The sequence below is a fragment of the Opisthorchis viverrini genome (assembly GCF_000715545.1).
Source record: "Opisthorchis viverrini unplaced genomic scaffold opera_v5_40, whole genome shotgun sequence".
Taxonomy (NCBI): Eukaryota; Metazoa; Platyhelminthes; class Trematoda; order Opisthorchiida; family Opisthorchiidae; genus Opisthorchis; species Opisthorchis viverrini.
This window is the reverse complement of record NW_008751694.1, coordinates 830437-847787: the sequence shown is the minus strand read 5'-3', so window position 1 is coordinate 847787 and position 17351 is coordinate 830437. Positions and strand designations below refer to the sequence as shown.

The 17351-nt window shown below is 43.9% G+C and overlaps 1 protein-coding gene across 1 annotated transcript in view; it reads left to right on the top strand.

The window, feature by feature from the left end:
• The window catches only part of T265_02880 (hypothetical protein), a gene marked incomplete at both ends in the record, with an annotated part of 18511 nt that extends 2697 nt beyond the window's left edge, over positions 1 to 15814 (top strand). The window contains 5 exons of the mRNA XM_009167233.1: positions 3814 to 4048; positions 7100 to 7243; positions 8594 to 10480; positions 12848 to 13129; positions 14852 to 15814. Of these exons, the coding sequence (XP_009165497.1) occupies positions 3814 to 4048; positions 7100 to 7243; positions 8594 to 10480; positions 12848 to 13129; positions 14852 to 15027 (2724 nt within the window). The remainder of the gene's footprint in view (positions 1 to 3813; positions 4049 to 7099; positions 7244 to 8593; positions 10481 to 12847; positions 13130 to 14851) is intronic.
• Positions 15815 to 17351: the final 1537 nt, after the last annotated feature.

Below are 17351 nucleotides of genomic sequence, written 5' to 3'. Positions count from 1 at the left end.
AGGGAGAGAGAGAGAGAAATAAAGAGTGGACCGAAAACACCAGAAGAGTACATTGGTTCTTCACTTCGTACAACCATGCCAAGTCATTGGAATAAAGCCCTTTCCTGAAAGGAATGAAAAAGGTGAGGGGATGGAGACCTAGAGTTAACCTACTACAAAGATCAGAGCAGCCTACACCGCCAGCACTCAGTCAGACAATGTCGACAGAAACTGATTACCTGAATTGCACTGACGTCTGTTACCCGACGTGCCGTTCAGTGTCTCAAGCCAAACAGAGGCGAACACAACTGAAGTCACCCAAACTGTTCGCAACATCCTTCACTCCCTTCCGTTGTTCAAGTTCTGTCCAACTCTAAGTCTTCGCTACTTCTGATTAAGCACGAAATTGACGCTGATCTCAATAGACAGTAACTCAGCATGCGCAACATATGGCCTAACCAACTTAGTTTGTGGTACTGGATGCATTCTTTGAGAGGAGTGTCCTCTGCTTCACCAAAAACCGATGCCCTGTTCATTTCATTGCGAACTCGCGAAATTCCAGTAGACTCGGCTTACAGTTATGAGTAACCCATGGTCAAAGACCGAAGTTGCGATATCTTGCAGCTGTACTGTAGTCTGACATACGTGTGCTTTGAGACATGGCGATATGCCTTTTTAATACCGCAAGTGAAGCTAATTGGTAAAAGCAATTCTGGCCTTTGATTTGCATACGTTGAATTCGTTTGTCATAGTCCCGTCAGAGCTACTGTGACTTCCCCGATGTGTATAGTTTCCGGAACTTTCACTCTCACTCCTCGAATCCTAGAGGCGTGCTCAAAGACTGTACGTTTCACAGCATGAAGTTGCACCTCGTGGGTGCGAAACACATGCTGAAAAGCTACATGACCTTGGCTGGCTTCTTCAGTTGTGATTGTGATTCCAGCTTTTATTCAAGAGTGAGAACACTGTCGTCCGCCCATTCCAGGTAGACAAGGTACTTGTTCAGAGTGACCATATCAAGTGAGCTTCGACGACCTTCCATAGTTCGCTTAATTACTTCACCAGTAACAAACGTAAACAAAAGTGGAGACTGAGAGAACCCTTGTCGGACACCAGTTCTTGTAGGAAGGCTTATAGTGAGCTCTTCATACACTTTCATACGCCCACAAGTATATGATGAATGTGATATTCACGGACATCTGGGGTATACCCTGTTGCCCAGGTGTCTTGAAAAGAACAAAGTGGTTAACAGGATCGAATGCACTCTTAAAGTCAAGGAACACCAAGATTGTAGGGCGCCCGTACGCATGCCGTTGCTCCAGCATTTGACGGAGTCTGAAAATGTGATCCGCACATCCCTTATCGACCGGAATGCTACTTGGTCCCTACAGCCGGAGTCCGGCTCATTACTCGGTGGTTGTCACACTCATTGTGACCAACTTTTATACAAGGGGCAATACCATCGACTTACCTCTGTTTTTGGGAGGGTTTCTTTTGCCCAGATATAGACAAGAAAATTAGACATATACTGACTTAGGATTTCATTTCCATCTTTGAGCACGACGAGTGGAAGTTCGCCGAGACAGACGCTTTGGCAGTGTTTGACAGAAAAACACCTTCACTCATTTCCAAAGCCGTCGGGGTCTCCAGGTTCACTCTCCAGAGTTGCTTTGCGGACAAGGAGTTTGCCTGTGTTATATCTGCTGATTCGCCAATCTGTTGTATCTGACTACTGACCCCGCTCCAGTACCTAGTGTCGTAGAAAAGACTCAGAAGGGATCACAATAGCTATATTCCGAACAAGCGAGTGCGAGAGCGTGAGTGCGTGCGAGTGCAAAAATACAACGGTCTCAGGCTATATATTAGAGGGACACTATCTGACCTTGATCAACGCTGACTCACGCTGTCTGGGTTTGATAAAGGGCTGTGAAGCGCTGCATATTGAGGGGGCGTTGTCTGTCTGGTCAGCATCTAGCGGAGCTGAGGGTCTCAGAAGATTTCGGGCATTCAATAGTTGCTTTCACGAATCTGACCACCCTGATGGTCTGAAAAATTGCAACCCAGTGGTGTGGTTGCCGAAATTGCTCAACTAAATGACTCATGTGTTCTTTTTTTTAGATATAAAGGAACTGTCCTCATCACCTAAAACCGCTTTTGGCCTTTCGCACACATCAGTTGGAAGTGTGTATGCATATTTCCAGTATTACTCATCTCCCAATCTTCTCAGCTTTCTGATCCTCACAGATCCTGCGTTTTTCCCCACATTTGACTGTTTAGTTATATTGTATTCGTGAGCAGGAGGAATACGTGTCCGAGCTCCGAGGAATCTTAAGATGTTGCTAAGGCTCCGGATCTTAGATCTGGTTGGTTGCCCCATTCCACAAGGGGAGCGTCTCATCACTTTTAAGGGTTACGGACAGTTCCTTCAAGTAACAGTCGATGTCAGAAGACGTGTCGTCCAAAGGGGGTCTCCAGCAGGCAGTTTTCGTAGATTTGTTTCGCTCCAGGGTCCAAAAGCCTTTTAATGGCCAGGAGATGTGTTCGCATCTCGCGTGACACTAAAAAAAGCTCAGCCAAAAACAGAAGCGAGCAAGCGCGTGGTCTGAATCCACAATCAGCAACTGAACCATTACGAACTTTAGCTAATGCTGACCTAGTCTATCCGCGTCGGAGATTAGATTGCATCCGTAACGCACCATGTGGCTGAGCACCTTTGGTTGTTGCGAAAGTTAATACTGAAGAGCAACCGTCTTTGGTCCGCACAGGCAGGCGCCATCGAGAATTTAGCTGTGATATCTTTGTAGACATTCGACTTTCCAGTTGCATGACATTATCAAATCAGTCAGACTAAAGTGCATTTCAGTAGTGGAAGTTCCAATACATGGCAGCTTGGTTTATGATACATTATTCTATGTTCAGACTTTGCCATTCTTTTTATCCTCGCACCGGGGTAGCCCTGTGAGTCTTCTCGTGCGAAAATAAACACAGGACCCCGTAACAGAACCATAGATTCCAGTTCATACCTCATACCAGAAGCAAGTTAGTCAGTCAAGATCATTTGAGTCGAGTTTCTTTAATCAAATGACCACACCATTCCATTTATTTTTTCACAAGATACTATTCATCCTCCAAAGAATTTGGATGTCTCCCACGGAAGATTTCACATCATCTACATTTCAAATTTGGTGCAATCTGTTGCAATCGCCATATGAGCCGGAAAACTTTAATTGGAATAGGCCTTATCCAAAGTCTTCCCCAATTCCACGACCCTTCTTTCTTGAAGGCGCTTGTTCTCCTATTTGTTTACGTTCGTATATTCACCATGCAGAAGCTTGGTCTTCCTGAATCCGTGTGTCATACCTGGTCAACAACTCTCCTGTAAACAGAGGACTGAGTGGGCATCGTCGATAAATCAGTTCCAAACTTCTTCATGATCTGTAAGGCATAAATTATCATCAACATGTGGCATGTATGTTCAAGGAATGCTCTCCAGTTATGAATAGTTACAACTAGTGTATTTGTTGACCTGAGGATTGTCTGCTCATGGACTTCAATCTCAGCAGAATACAGTTTTATTAACACTTCTCCCGTAGCACAATAATATTTCTGGCTAACTCAGATATGACCAGCACGTCTAGAGTAGAGTCACGCAAGAACTTTATGTGTGGTACTGGTCTGAGTCCGAAAGCCGAAGGATTATTGCACCAACGTGGCCAACTTCTTCAACTTGTCGTTACAGTGTAGTCGTGGCAATCTCTCTAAACTAAATGCTTTTTCTGTTTGAAGTTTAGAGGCAAATATACACCATTTTCAACGCCTTTGCGACTGATCTAGAACAGTCAGTGTGAAGAAGTGAACATGGAACCAAGTTCGACGAAAACGTCCCGAATGACTGACAGTGGATCATCCTGGATAGTGGCCGTTTTTTCGTGCATCGCACTGGCCATGCACTTCGGTGTCATTAACTGTGGTGCCCTTTTCTACCCCGGACTAGTCGAACTGACGGACATGCCTGTCAGCGCATTGTCTTGGTTTGTCACCGGCCAGTATGGAATGACCTTCTGTTTTGGTGAGTTCTTTTCGAAATCGCTCGTCTTCCAATCGATTTTGCAATCACAGCCGTCGAAAGTTTCAATCCCTCACTAAATTGACAGCTTTGACAACAGCATTCTATCGGTGAGTGTTCTGACAGAGGAGAGAATTTTGGGCTAGAGTTTTGACGGATTTCTCAAGGAGCTATTGAATCTCATTGCAACTGTTTCGTCTATATTCGGGGTTTAATAGTGACAAATAACGGTTCAGCCCTAACTTCCTATCGGTGCACAGTGCAAGCTCGAAGGAAGTACGATGGCTGAGATACTACTAGGTTGTCCAAGCCTAGAGAGGACTCATCGAAATGCCAAGGTTGGGTTCGAACCACGGGCATTCCAATCAGTAATTTTGCAGTTTAACTACTGAGGTAACTTGTGCTGCTGGAAATGACAAGTTTGATCCAAGGAATCCTTTATGACATGTATAAATTGCCCATTCAGGGATGTGCATCAATTTTGAGCAGTGGTTCTTGACCAATCTAGCGCTATTTATCTCTTTGGACACTTTCCTAGTTTCACCTAACCCACATGAACTAAGGTTGTGCGAAACCATCGAAAAGTACCAAAATAATGAAATAATTCATTTTGTTTTTTGGAACTGAACCCCAAAAGAAGAGTAAGCCTCATGCACCGCTCGTCAGCTTGCTCGAAACTCTGACAGCGCGACCGAGCGATTGGGCTGGATTCAAGGTGAGTCACCCATCAAGACCAAATGATTGTACAAGTCTGGAAGAGTAAGCCCATTGAGACCAAACCTTATTTACTCACTTTGAAAAAGGTGCCCGGTAATGTAAAAGTTACAATTGTTGAAATGGTCAACTCCAAGAAACGCATAACAGCGCATGAAGTAGTCTATCAGATGCAATTGTCATCCTTCATTACCCCTCTTTTCTTCCAAGCAAGTTGAAGCGGATGTGAAAATATTAACTGACAAAAGTGCATCGCTGCAAGTATGAATAGTGCACAAATAACCATCTCTGCTTGTTTAGCACAAGGAGTGCATATCGATAGCTGAAATCTCTGATTTCACGATGAAGAAGAGAGGTTGCTCAAGCATCCGGACGGTGTACAGATGAGCTTTTCTCATGATCATGGGCGTAGTATGATATTTGGAACTACTGTGCCAGCTGCATGCTGCTGGAAGACAATACTGGTGGCGCTTACTGCAATAAGTGGTTTCATTGTATCCGAAACAGCCTTAGCGTTCTCTACTGCTTCCTTAACGGTCACGAAGGCTTCCTTGTAGAGTCGCCATCTGGGCTAGCCTCGGCCAGAAATGACTAGGTCGTATCTGTGTTAGCGACCATGTAAACGGCAGAGTGGTTGTCGTAGCAACACGCGTATGACTGAATGATTGACAGGATAAATTAGGTTGGCTTGAAATGAACAGAACTAGCCTTGATGGCATTTACAGTGGGCCTGTCTGTTCCAAAACCAACGGTGAAACAACGCAACCAGCCAAGCGAACAAAGTGACACTGCGGCAAAGTGAAACTCTTCAGCACGGCAAGGCGAACAAGCACCCTGCCCGATTTTACACCCCAACCCCGATTCAGGCCATGCGGAATGTATGGCATTCCGCAGGCATTTCGCTGAATTTTATTCACCTTGTTATTGTTGTTGATTGTTGATTGGTTGTTATTGATTGTTCTCATTCAAACAGTCGTTATGGTCCCGAGGGAGAAGATGCGTGGATGTATGAGGTGTCGGAGGGGGGGGGGGCACACGAGTTTATGCCAGTAGGTGTGTTGGGAGTAAACACGTGCCTGATAGCGTAACCTTCCTTGAACGAAACCTTCCTTCCAAGCAGGAGTGTTTTTGCAACATCTTGCGCTTCTACTTCTGTAAAGTTTCATGAACACCAAGGAGGATGGGCTACGTCTTACGGCACCCAAACAATCCTGGACAGCTGTTTGCCACAATCACGGATAAAACAGCACCAAAAAACAAAAGTGACACGGGATACTGTTATCTCCCTGCTACCTATCAACAAGATGTGACTTACCCAAATCGCCTATTTTTAACTGCAACTTGTAGTTCCAATGAATACAATCCGTGTAGCTAACTGTGTTCAGACACGGCCATACGGCATTCTAGGAAAGCGTGTTCCGTGTAATTTGTCCAAGAAGCAGCAGACGGATCGGATTCACCCTCACTGCATGAAGTGCTCGGCGTTTGTGTTTTGTCTTAATTAGTAGGTCTAAGTGATTGTCTTGTGCAAGGAGTCTGATCACAAGGCACAAAACATCAAGCAATATTCGCTCATAGATACGGTTATGGTGTGGGTGAATATTTTCTCAAAGTCCACCCTGATTTGAAAAAAATTGACAAACGACACTCATGGATGCTTGGAAGTTCCAACTGATGATTCCGTTTTGCGCTTTGTAAAAAAACTAAGATGAAAGCTTAGAAGCTTCCTGTGTTATTTAACTTTCGGTGTACCTGCCGTAACAAGGCAAATATTGCTTTTCGATTCTCAAAAATTCGAATGCTGCGGTGGACCATGGATCGCATGTGTCTTGCACACCTATCAACCATATGAATCTGTACTTAATGACAGTTAATTTGTGTACTGTTGCGCTTATTGACATGATGATATTGTAAAAGACCACTTGGATTTAAAATAAGAATTTAGATGGATATTTCCGTGGCTACAGGTCAGTAATCTGGTGTTTTCGAGAAACTTGCAAATAAACGTAAGATTGACAGAGGCTCTGGACAGTGCCTACCTGATTAGCCCCAAGAAAGGTGGAACTAGCTGTAGGCTGCCGAACACTTTCCAGCAGCCTCATGAACACTGTCGTTCAGTAGTTTATGAAAAATCTTTCCATTCCGAAAAAATATGCTTCCAAAAGTAACTTTGCAGTAAACTGGCAAACGTAAGCCTGTATTTCCAGCAATTCAGTGCGCAGTTTTCCTCCATTTATATGAAAATGTGTTTTGCGTGAGTACAGATGACAGAATTAGATGTTATACTTTTGCCTTGGTATCTGTAACTTGTTTGGTACTTGAATACCTAACCCTACTCAGCTCCATTGTACAACCGTTTGCATCGATACCTGCATTTCCGAATCATCATCGTTGGGGCTGCACTATTGACCACAGCTTCATTTATCAGTGCATCGTATGTACACAGTTTTGCGGCATTTTTCATCCTGTACACCGTATTCGGAGGTAAGTCGACGATTTAGCTAGATATGTCAGAGCAAATTCGCTGTGTCTGTATGTATTCTAGTTGTACGGTTAGAGCACATCCGTTTTACTCAACAAAATTTCAAGGATGTTATCTACGTACACGCACGAGCGAACAACCAGTGGTGGTTCATCTTGAGAGTCCCTAATTAGGTTCACGGCGCACTAGCTGATCTAGTGGACCGGCAAGCACATGAAAATTGGATTACGGACAGCTTAGTGTGTGGAATGCATGCAGTGTACTTTTGAAGGTGTACGCAAATTGAATCCCCTTCAAATAGGATGCTTTTGTTAGACTAAGGGTGAAACTGTGGGCAACTTATACTTGTATCGCAGCTGGTGTTATACTTGAACCTGTCCTGGTTGTAGTGGATGTAACAACGTAGTAAGGGCGCATTGCGGTTACATCTGTCCACGCCATTTAAATATCATCGTCAACCTTACAGGACAAATTGTTTGAGATTGTGACTCGGACTGAAAAAATTACACATAAATGAATAAGAATCCAGCCTTCTACTTAGCACACTTTCGGCTCATACGTAGTGTATGGTGTCGCAATTTTAGCTTGTTCTGCTCTTAAACTAGTCCTGCTCTATTATTATTACCCCGTTGTTTTCAAACACTGAGTAGCTTGAAGAAAAGTAGGTGAGACGAGGCCGACACACAAGGAACAAAGACAAAACGCCAGAGGTATTACACGAGTACTTACGAGTGGATGGACTTCGAATGTCTGGTCCAAAATACACGAAGCATTATGATTTGCAGGGAGGAGGTTAAGTTTAACTTAGCGATTTCTTCCAACCAAACGGGACGAACTATGGAGTAACGGAAACAAGGGAACTTCACTCAGTCAAAAAGGGAAGGCAGATACTTCATTGCTGCTGGATTGGTTTGTAGCCATCCAGTAAATCTACCAGCAGATGCGTAGCAGTAAGCATTCTCTATCTGTGACCAGTTGTGTCAATTTGTCCAACAGTAATTTAAGCAGTAACTATTGAATTGAAACTGTTCCACTCAGCGAGGAGCATATTTTTTGTGGGTGCAAGGATAAAAATAAATAGTTCCTGAAACCATTGTTCCCCTAACCTTTTCTAAAAACGCTTCATCTAAATCGCCAGTAGAGGATGCATGCCACTAACGTAGGAGAAAAAAGCCTCATTAGGCTGCTAAGATTTCATCATTCTTTCATATCGGGTTTTCCCGAACAAACAGTCAACTGTATGCTTTGTCTTTTACCCGCAAGTACTTTATTGTTTCCACTGTCGTTAACTACAAATGGGACTAAACGCATGCTAATACACTGAGTATATTATATTCCTTGATTTCCTCCAGGTATTGGACTAGGAACCAGCGTCGTTCGTATTGTTGGTATTGCAGCCGAACGCTTCGACCGGTACCGAATTTTAGCTCTTGCACTTTGTACCTGTGGTGCCGGACTTGGGACGTTTATCTACTCGAACCTCGGTGGTTACATGATAGAAGAGCTAACTTGGCGAGTCGCTCTAATGGGTTATGCTTTATTTCACCTGAACCTCATACCAGTTAGCCTTTTGCTCCGACGGCTGCCACCAGAAGATGTGACGGAGCCGGCTATCATAATGCCCGATCAAGCAGAATCGTCAATTCAGAGCCGCGACTTGATCGAAGCTAGCAGAATGGTGACCTTTCCAGATATATTTTCTTCACGGTTGAGTGTGTATGGCTCTGGAGGTCTCGCAGCTCAAAAAGGGGTTACGTATCCGCAACGGCTTAACGAATCCAATCGCCGGATTACTGCAGCTCGAAAACTAAGAGCCTGTGTTGAATTTGCTAAGTGTCATCGCGTCGCGGAGACAAAAGATTTCCACATCGACCCTTTATTTTTCGCTCCAGATCCGGGGGCTTCTGTGATGGATAGAATCAAGGAAACATGTAGAGAATATATTACACAACTGAATAACGCGATGTGTAATACCGTTTTCGTTCCCGTGTTGTTTATCGTCGGGGAACTGGATGCAGCCCTCACTCTACTGCTGAACACAAATCAAGAAGGGATTTTAACGGAACAAGAATTGAATGACTTGTTAATCAGCCATTTTGAATTAATTCTTAATCCAGAGGGAGAGAACCAGGAAAGTGACAGCAAAACCCACGTCAAACCGTTTGTCGGTGACTCTATTTCCGCCTCCGTCATAATCGCACAGGAAAGAAAACGAGCTCGAGGTATTGTTCGAGCGACTGTCCGAAAGGCTGAGACGCGCGCATACGAACTGTGTGAAACTCTGTCGCGCAATGGGTTGGATGTCAGTCCAACGCCAATCATTGTCCTGGTGGAGCACTCCGGTGATCTTATGTATAGCCGACTGTTCCAAATACATTCATGCGACAGAATGCACAAAATAAGCAATGCTGGGTTCGAAGAGGTCGAAGAAACTGACAGAAGTGAAGGGCAACAGCAGCTGAATATAACGTCAAGCGAGCGTAATCTTCAACCCACAATGCCAATCGGAAGTTCAACGCTTTCATTATCAAACTTTCTATCTATGGGAAGTCAGTATTTGACAAACAGTCATTCTAAAGTACTAGATCATTTCATAACAAGAGAAACCAATGAGTTTGCCAAGAATCATAGGCTGAGCTGTTTCATATTACAGTCAACTGATCTGTTGAACTCCGCCTCCTCTGTTTATGACGTACAGAAAGCTGGCAATCACCTTATGACGATAACAGGGGATCGAACACCCGTTCAAGTGTGCACTACACATGATCAAAAATATGGATCAGTCTTGCGAAACCCGTTGTTTTTCAGCCTACTTGTCACACGTTTGCTTGTTTATGTTGCTGATTCAATCATTTTTGCACATTTGAGTTACTTTGCGTTAAAAAGTGGACTGAATGAGGATGACGCAGCAAGTTTGTTATCTTCCATTGGTATTGCATCTATGTTTTCACGTCTAGGAACAGGTTTAATCGGGCAATTCGCCCCTCGTTGTGATTCACGCACGATGACTTCCTGTTGCTTGTTGGTTTTGGCCATACACACAATCGTTATGCCCCTGTATCCTACTTATGTGGCTCTGTTGGCTTTTACCATTGTTTATGGAGTTCTTTTGTCACCCAGTTCTGCTTTCACGCCTGTGATGGCATACGAAATCACTGGACCTGCCCGATATGACGAAGCTGTTTCCTACTGGTTCCAGTTTGAAGCGATTGGATATCTACTTGGTGGACCACTGGGAGGTAGATCGAAGCGTGAAAGTTACTCTGAATTTATTTTGAGCATTGCAATAATAGCACCCCTTCTTGATTGTCCATTTTTCGACAGTGGCATGTTCATTGAGCTTAGCCATCCAAACGAATGTTGGTGGCAGCGATAAGCTCCCCCTTAGAAATGAGTAGTGGCATCAATGCTTTTACCCGTGTCATGCAGTACTTAAATAGAACTATGCACAGTGAGCTTCATGGTGAAAGATTACTGAGCTGATTCATGGTGCAAAACCAAACCACACCAAGCCAACGGAAAACAGTTCTTCATTATACCCAAATTGTGTACAACACACCAGTGTGGGATCCGGCCAGAAGCCGTCAGTCGTCACTTGTCGCGTTGATGGACAAATCTGATGAGATTATTGGAACATGACGAAACTACATAAATACACCCAAGTACCTATGAGACGTTGTACGATACTGTAACCAATGCTAAATACCTTTTCGTTCGAAATGTAGCCGCATAACAGGGTGTGCTCAAACATGTGAGTGTAGTGACTTGTTCTTTCAGTAGTTGTACCTATGAGACGTTGTACGATACTGTAAGCAATGCTAAATACCTTTTGGTTCGAAATGCAGCCGCATCACAGGGTGCGCTCAAACATGGGAGTATACTGACTTGTTGTATCAGTAGTTTGTCATACAAGAAAGAATGAACTGAGAAAAGACCTGAACGAAGCCGCTGACTAGCATAATTCATGGCAGTGATATGCTAGTTCGCAGTTGGTTGAGGACTAGACTAGACTAGTGGCGTAAGGTCTTAAAAAGAATATGGGACAGTGACGATCGGAGCATCTTCTTGCACGACACTGATATCTCACTTTATCTCGCTGCAGGTGTGGTGATTGTAAGCGGTTTTGAAAATAAAAATCAAGGCCTTCTGATGACTCATAGTTGTTAAGCCGTCGAGCGTCGGAAAATATGCATAGTTAATCGACGTTTCATTTATTTCTATGGGAGAATAACGCCTGAGATGACGGTACCTGGTATGTGACATCGATTTACGGCCGCACATACAAACAAACAAGTTTGGTTTCACTAACACCTATGTTGTCGCCCGGAAAGCAGAATCCCCTACTGGAAACCCACATGAAAGCCCTTGTTCGTTGTTTTGTCCAATCGAACCAACCTGGACGGTTTATAGCGGTCACTCACTAGATCGCGCGTCACAGACACTCAAAACACGTGACAATTCTTGTCCCACTCGTAACCTTAGCCGATAATATGCACACAACAACTTCCCATTCATTTTCGTTTACGCGGCTACCACCTGCGTCATGAGCCAGGCATACGAACTTCAACACATTAGGTCAAGTTGTACTCATGTTCGTGCAAGCATCAAACACGGAGGGACACCCCTCTCTTCACACTGCACACAATAAATGAGCATACAACCCTGCCCTAAACACACGTTCGCACACACAGGACAGGAAGTCAACCGATTTACACAAATCCCCCAGGGCAACTACGGCACACCTGTAGCAGCTATACCGCAGAGAAGACACCTCCCGCGCCCGGAACATCACTCAAGAAGTGTCATCGGTTGCCCTCAAACGATAATTCACTTTTTGACTTATTCCTTTCTTGCACTGCATTTATTTCTGTCAGGCGCACCTAACTTTTGTAATCAGCATCATTCTGTTAGTGCTTGTCACGTGATAATCAACCTAATTACTTTACAACCAGAGCACTAACAGGTTCACTCATGCTTAAGCTGTGCATATTTCTTCGTTTTCTGATGTGCACTCGAATGCAATGCGTCACTGTTCAGGTTTCCTCACCTTGCTGGTCATCGTGCAATTTGATTATTTCAACTTTCAGGTTTGGTCAAAGAAATCAATAACAACTACATGGATTGCTTTGCTTTGGCAGGGACGTGCGACTTGGTTGCCGCATTGATTATTTTCATTCAAGGCCTCATATTGACTCGCTGTGCAGAACGACTCGCAGAACTGTTTCGTACAACCTGCTGTAACAGGAGACATGGAACAGGATAATGGATCAAGAGCGTAACTGATACTGCCATCTACACTCTTCTAGACAGTCTCCAAATGGCCGTTTCTTTTCCCAGTACACAATATTCATCAGAACGATTTTGTTTCACGGTTTCTGCTACATGTCGTCTACCGGTTAGCACAGGTGATATCACTCAAAATTTCAATGACCACAAGGTTCATCAGAGGAAATTCTACAGTTTTCATCACACTGTCGCAAATAAACTTCCGCTCCTAGTGGATCAGTGTGGAACTCCAGAGGTTTTAAAACCTGTCGTTATGACATGTTTCAGTTCACTACTTTGGATTAAGCCTTTAGTGAACAGACTCCAAGATTCCCCTCTAGGAACAGGTTTAATCGGGCAATTCGCCCCTCGTTGTGATTCACGCACGATGACTTCCTGTTGCTTGTTGGTTTTGGCCATACACACAATCGTTATGCCCCTGTATCCTACTTATGTGGCTCTGTTGGCTTTTACCATTGTTTATGGAGTTCTTTTGTCACCCAGTTCTGCTTTCACGCCTGTGATGGCATACGAAATCACTGGACCTGCCCGATATGACGAAGCTGTTTCCTACTGGTTCCAGTTTGAAGCGATTGGATATCTACTTGGTGGACCACTGGGAGGTAGATCGAAGCGTGAAAGTTACTCTGAATTTATTTTGAGCATTGCAATAATAGCACCCCTTCTTGATGGTCCATTTTTCGACAGTGGCATATTCATTGAGCTTAGCCATCCAAACGAATGTTGGTGGCAGCGATAAGCTTCCCCTTAGAAATGAGTAGTGGCATCAATGCTTTTACCCGTGTCATGCAGTACTTAAATAGAACTATGCACAGTGAGCTTCATGGTGAAAGATTACTGAGCTGATTCATGGTGCAAAACCAAACCACACCAAGCCAACGGAAAACAGTTCTTCATTATACCCAAATTGTGTACAACACACCAGTGTGGGATCCGGCCAGAAGCCGTCAGTCGTCACTTGTCGCGTTCATGGACAAATCTGATGAGATTATTGGAAAATGACGAAACTACATAAATACACTCAAGTACCTATGAGACGTTGTACGATACTGTAACCAATGCTAAATACCTTTTCGTTCGAAATGTAGCCGCATAACAGGGTGTGCTCAAACATGTGAGTGTAGTGACTTGTTCTTTCAGTAGTTTGTCATACAAGAAAGAATGAACTGAGAAAAGACCTGAACAAAGCCGCTGACTAGCATAATTCACGGCAATGATATACCAGTTCGCAGTTGGTTGAGGACTAGACTAGACTAGTGGCGTAAGGTCTTAAAAAGAATATGGGACAGTGACGATCGGAGCATCTTCTTGCACGACACTGATATCTCACTTTATCTCGCTGCAGGTGTGGTGATTGTAAGCGGTTTTGAAAATAAAAATCAAGGCCTTCTGATGACTCATAGTTGTTAAGCCGTCGAGCGTCGGAAAATATGCATAGTTAATCGACGTTTCATTTATTTCTATGGGAGAATAACGCCTGAGATGACGGTACCTGGTATGTGACATCGATTTACGGCCGCACATACAAACAAACAAGTTTGGTTTCACTAACACCTATGTTGTCGCCCGGAAAGCAGAATCCCCTACTGGAAACCCACATGAAAGCCCTTGTTCGTTGTTTTGTCCAATCGAACCAACCTGGACGGTTTGTAGCGGCCACTCACTAGATCACGCGTCGCTCAAAACACGTGACAATTCTTGTCCCACTCGTGACCTTAGCTGATAATATGCACACAACAACTTCCCATTCAGTTTCGTTTACGCGGCTACCACCTGCGTCATGAGCCAGGCATACGAACTTCAACACATTAGGTCAAGTTGTACTCATGTTAGTGCAAGCATCAAACACGGAGGGACACCCCTCTCTTCACACTGCACACAATAAATGAGCATACAACCCTGCCCTAAACACACGTTCGCACACACAGGACAGGAAGTCAACCGATTTACACAAATCCCCCAGGGCAACTACGGCACACCTGTAGCAGCTATACCGCAGAGAAGACACCTCCCGCGCCCGGAACATCACTCAAGAAGTGTCATCGGTTGCCCTCAAACGATAATTCACTTTTTGACTTATTCCTTTCTTGCACTGCATTTATTTCTGTCAGGCGCACCTAACTTTTGTAATCAGCATCATTCTGGTAGTGCTTGTCACGTGATAATCAACCTAATTACGTTACAACCAGAGCACTAACAGGTTCACTCATGCCTAAGCTGTGCATATTTCTTTGTTTTCTGATGTGCACTCGAATGCAATGCGTCACTGTTCAGGTTTCCTCACCTTGCTGGTCATCGTGCAATTTGATTATTTCAACTTTCAGGTTTGGTCAAAGAAATCAATAACAACTACATGGATTGCTTTGCTTTGGCAGGGACGTGCGACTTGGTTGCCGCATTGATTATTTTCATTCAAGGCCTCATATTGACTCGCTGTGCAGAACGACTCGCAGAACTGTTTCGTACAACCTGCTGTAGCAGGAGACATGGAACGGGATAATGGATCAACAGCGTAACTGCTACTGCCATCTGCACTCTTCCAGACAGTCTCCAAATGCCCGTTTCTTTTCTCAGTACACGATATTCATCAGAACGATTTTGTTTCACGGCTTCTTCTACATGTCGTCTACCGGTTAGCACAGGTGATATCACTCAAAATTTCAATGACCACAAGGTTCATCAGAGGAAATTCTACAGTTTTCATCACACTGTCGCAAATAAACTTCCGCTCCTAGTGGATCAGTGTGGAACTCCAGAGGTTTTAAAACCTGTCGTTATGACATGTTTCAGTTCACTACTTTGGATTAAGCCTTTAGTGAACAGACTCCAAGATTCCCCTCTTTGGAAAATATCTTTCATTAAAAATCACCTCATGAAACATTCACTGGATATAGATTGTGACTGAGTCATTGACCCCATGATGCATATGTAAAACCGAGTATATTTTTTCAGTAGACCGTTGTTATCATGCAACGGGCGCACAAAGGAAACACTCAGTTGATCTCAGTGACCTCTTTTCAGGCGAACCACCCTGTCAGGACGCGCCCAGACATGAAAAAAGCACATGTGCAGAGAATGACGCATCCCTAAAATCGTCATCGGTACCACACGTTCCGGATAGCAGGTGCGTTGGCGGAGCTCACCAAATACGGCTTAGCAACATAAGACTAGTGGAGTGGGGCTGAAATTGTTCACGACCGGAAAACCGCCATTGGCTGTACAGAACGAACCGTATTTGGCCCTGTACTCATCCTATATATTCACACAGAAGCTCTGTATGTTTTGTCCTGACAATACAGCCATGTCCCGCGTTCTGTCTTCTCCTTATCGCCTAGTCTAACAGGCTCATTGCAGGTATAACCAATAGACGGCCACTTATGATACAACACACCCTTACCAACCGTGTTCCACACCAGTCGTGAGGGATAATACAATGCTCCACCGAGCTTACGAGGTAGTATTGTGAACCTTTGGGATGATCGTTATACGTAAAAGTCGCACACACATTTGTATTCGCTGATTCACGCAGCGTAATTCGAATTTCGTGTGTCGTTCTGAGTTGGCTGATGAACTTTCGAGTATCTTGGCAGCAAACATGGTCGCCGAACATCCTATATCGGGGTCTTGAGATCTGAAGCAGTTCCAATCGAGGTAGGATATCACCTGAGATATTTTAGCACTATGCTACATTGCTACAAGTAAGATTAATAAAGATAGCTCATTATTTCACGTCCATCGGCTAAGATGTATATTCTGCTGTGTGAAGGATTGGTCTAGTATAGCGCAACAGTAAAACAGGTATGGAGAGACCCAGAGACTAATGGGGCGTCGAAAACTCTGAAATGACCGAGAGAAGTGAATCGACTCTTCGGCGTCACACTAATCAAGCTGTGTGCGAGGCCTAATCACACTTTCTGACCTGGATATTTGGATCTGTTTCCGGTGCCCCATCAGATGATCATTTTGGTGAAAAATATAAATACCCCCGTACGGTTCGCTGAGTTTGTTTGTACAAGTGCATTACAACTGTTATCTGTAGCAACTTAAGCATTCAAAACTAGATGCGTTAATTTCGATTTTCCTTTTAAGACAGACTTACAAAACGAATCCCACATTTCAGTTGTGCAACACGTATTGGAGTGGCTGTAGAAGTTGTGAATGTGATCGGTGTGCATCCTCTACCGATGTCCCGTTTGGCCTTGATACAAGATGTAGTGATGTGCTTTGACTCCACTACATTTGCCTTGATATGTGGTCAGACTAACTTCACCAATGAAGTTTCTTGAATTTTGCGGTTGTCAAGCTGAAGTTTTTATGACGTCGAATGAATCATTGAGTCCTAATGAGCGTATTATAATTCCACTTACTTTACGATTAGCACTGTATCAAAGTTTTTGCTACTGAAAAAATAAATTCCTTGTTAGAAATATTTGTTGGTGGTGCTAACCAAAATCTTCATTCAGCTTCATGTTATTGCCTAAAAAGTGATCACAACAGCCTGTGTAAAGCGTCTAGACGGAACCTTATGTCGACATCTTGTGAGAACCACCCCGTGCCTCTTTATGGATGTATGTGGTATAAGTATACATGACCTATTTGTAATTACTGTTTCCTATTCAGAGTGGCCAGAGCTGTTACTTACTAAGGCTGATAATGAAACCTCTAGGGAAAAGTGCTCCATTGCGAAAACGCACGGGTTGCTTAGGTAACTAGCAGTGGTCAACATTCTACTGAATGGCATCAAGGCACTGAGTGTCCTCATTACTTTACGGCACCACGACAGTGAGTGGACAGAGTACCCTGAATATAAATTCACTTCTTCTA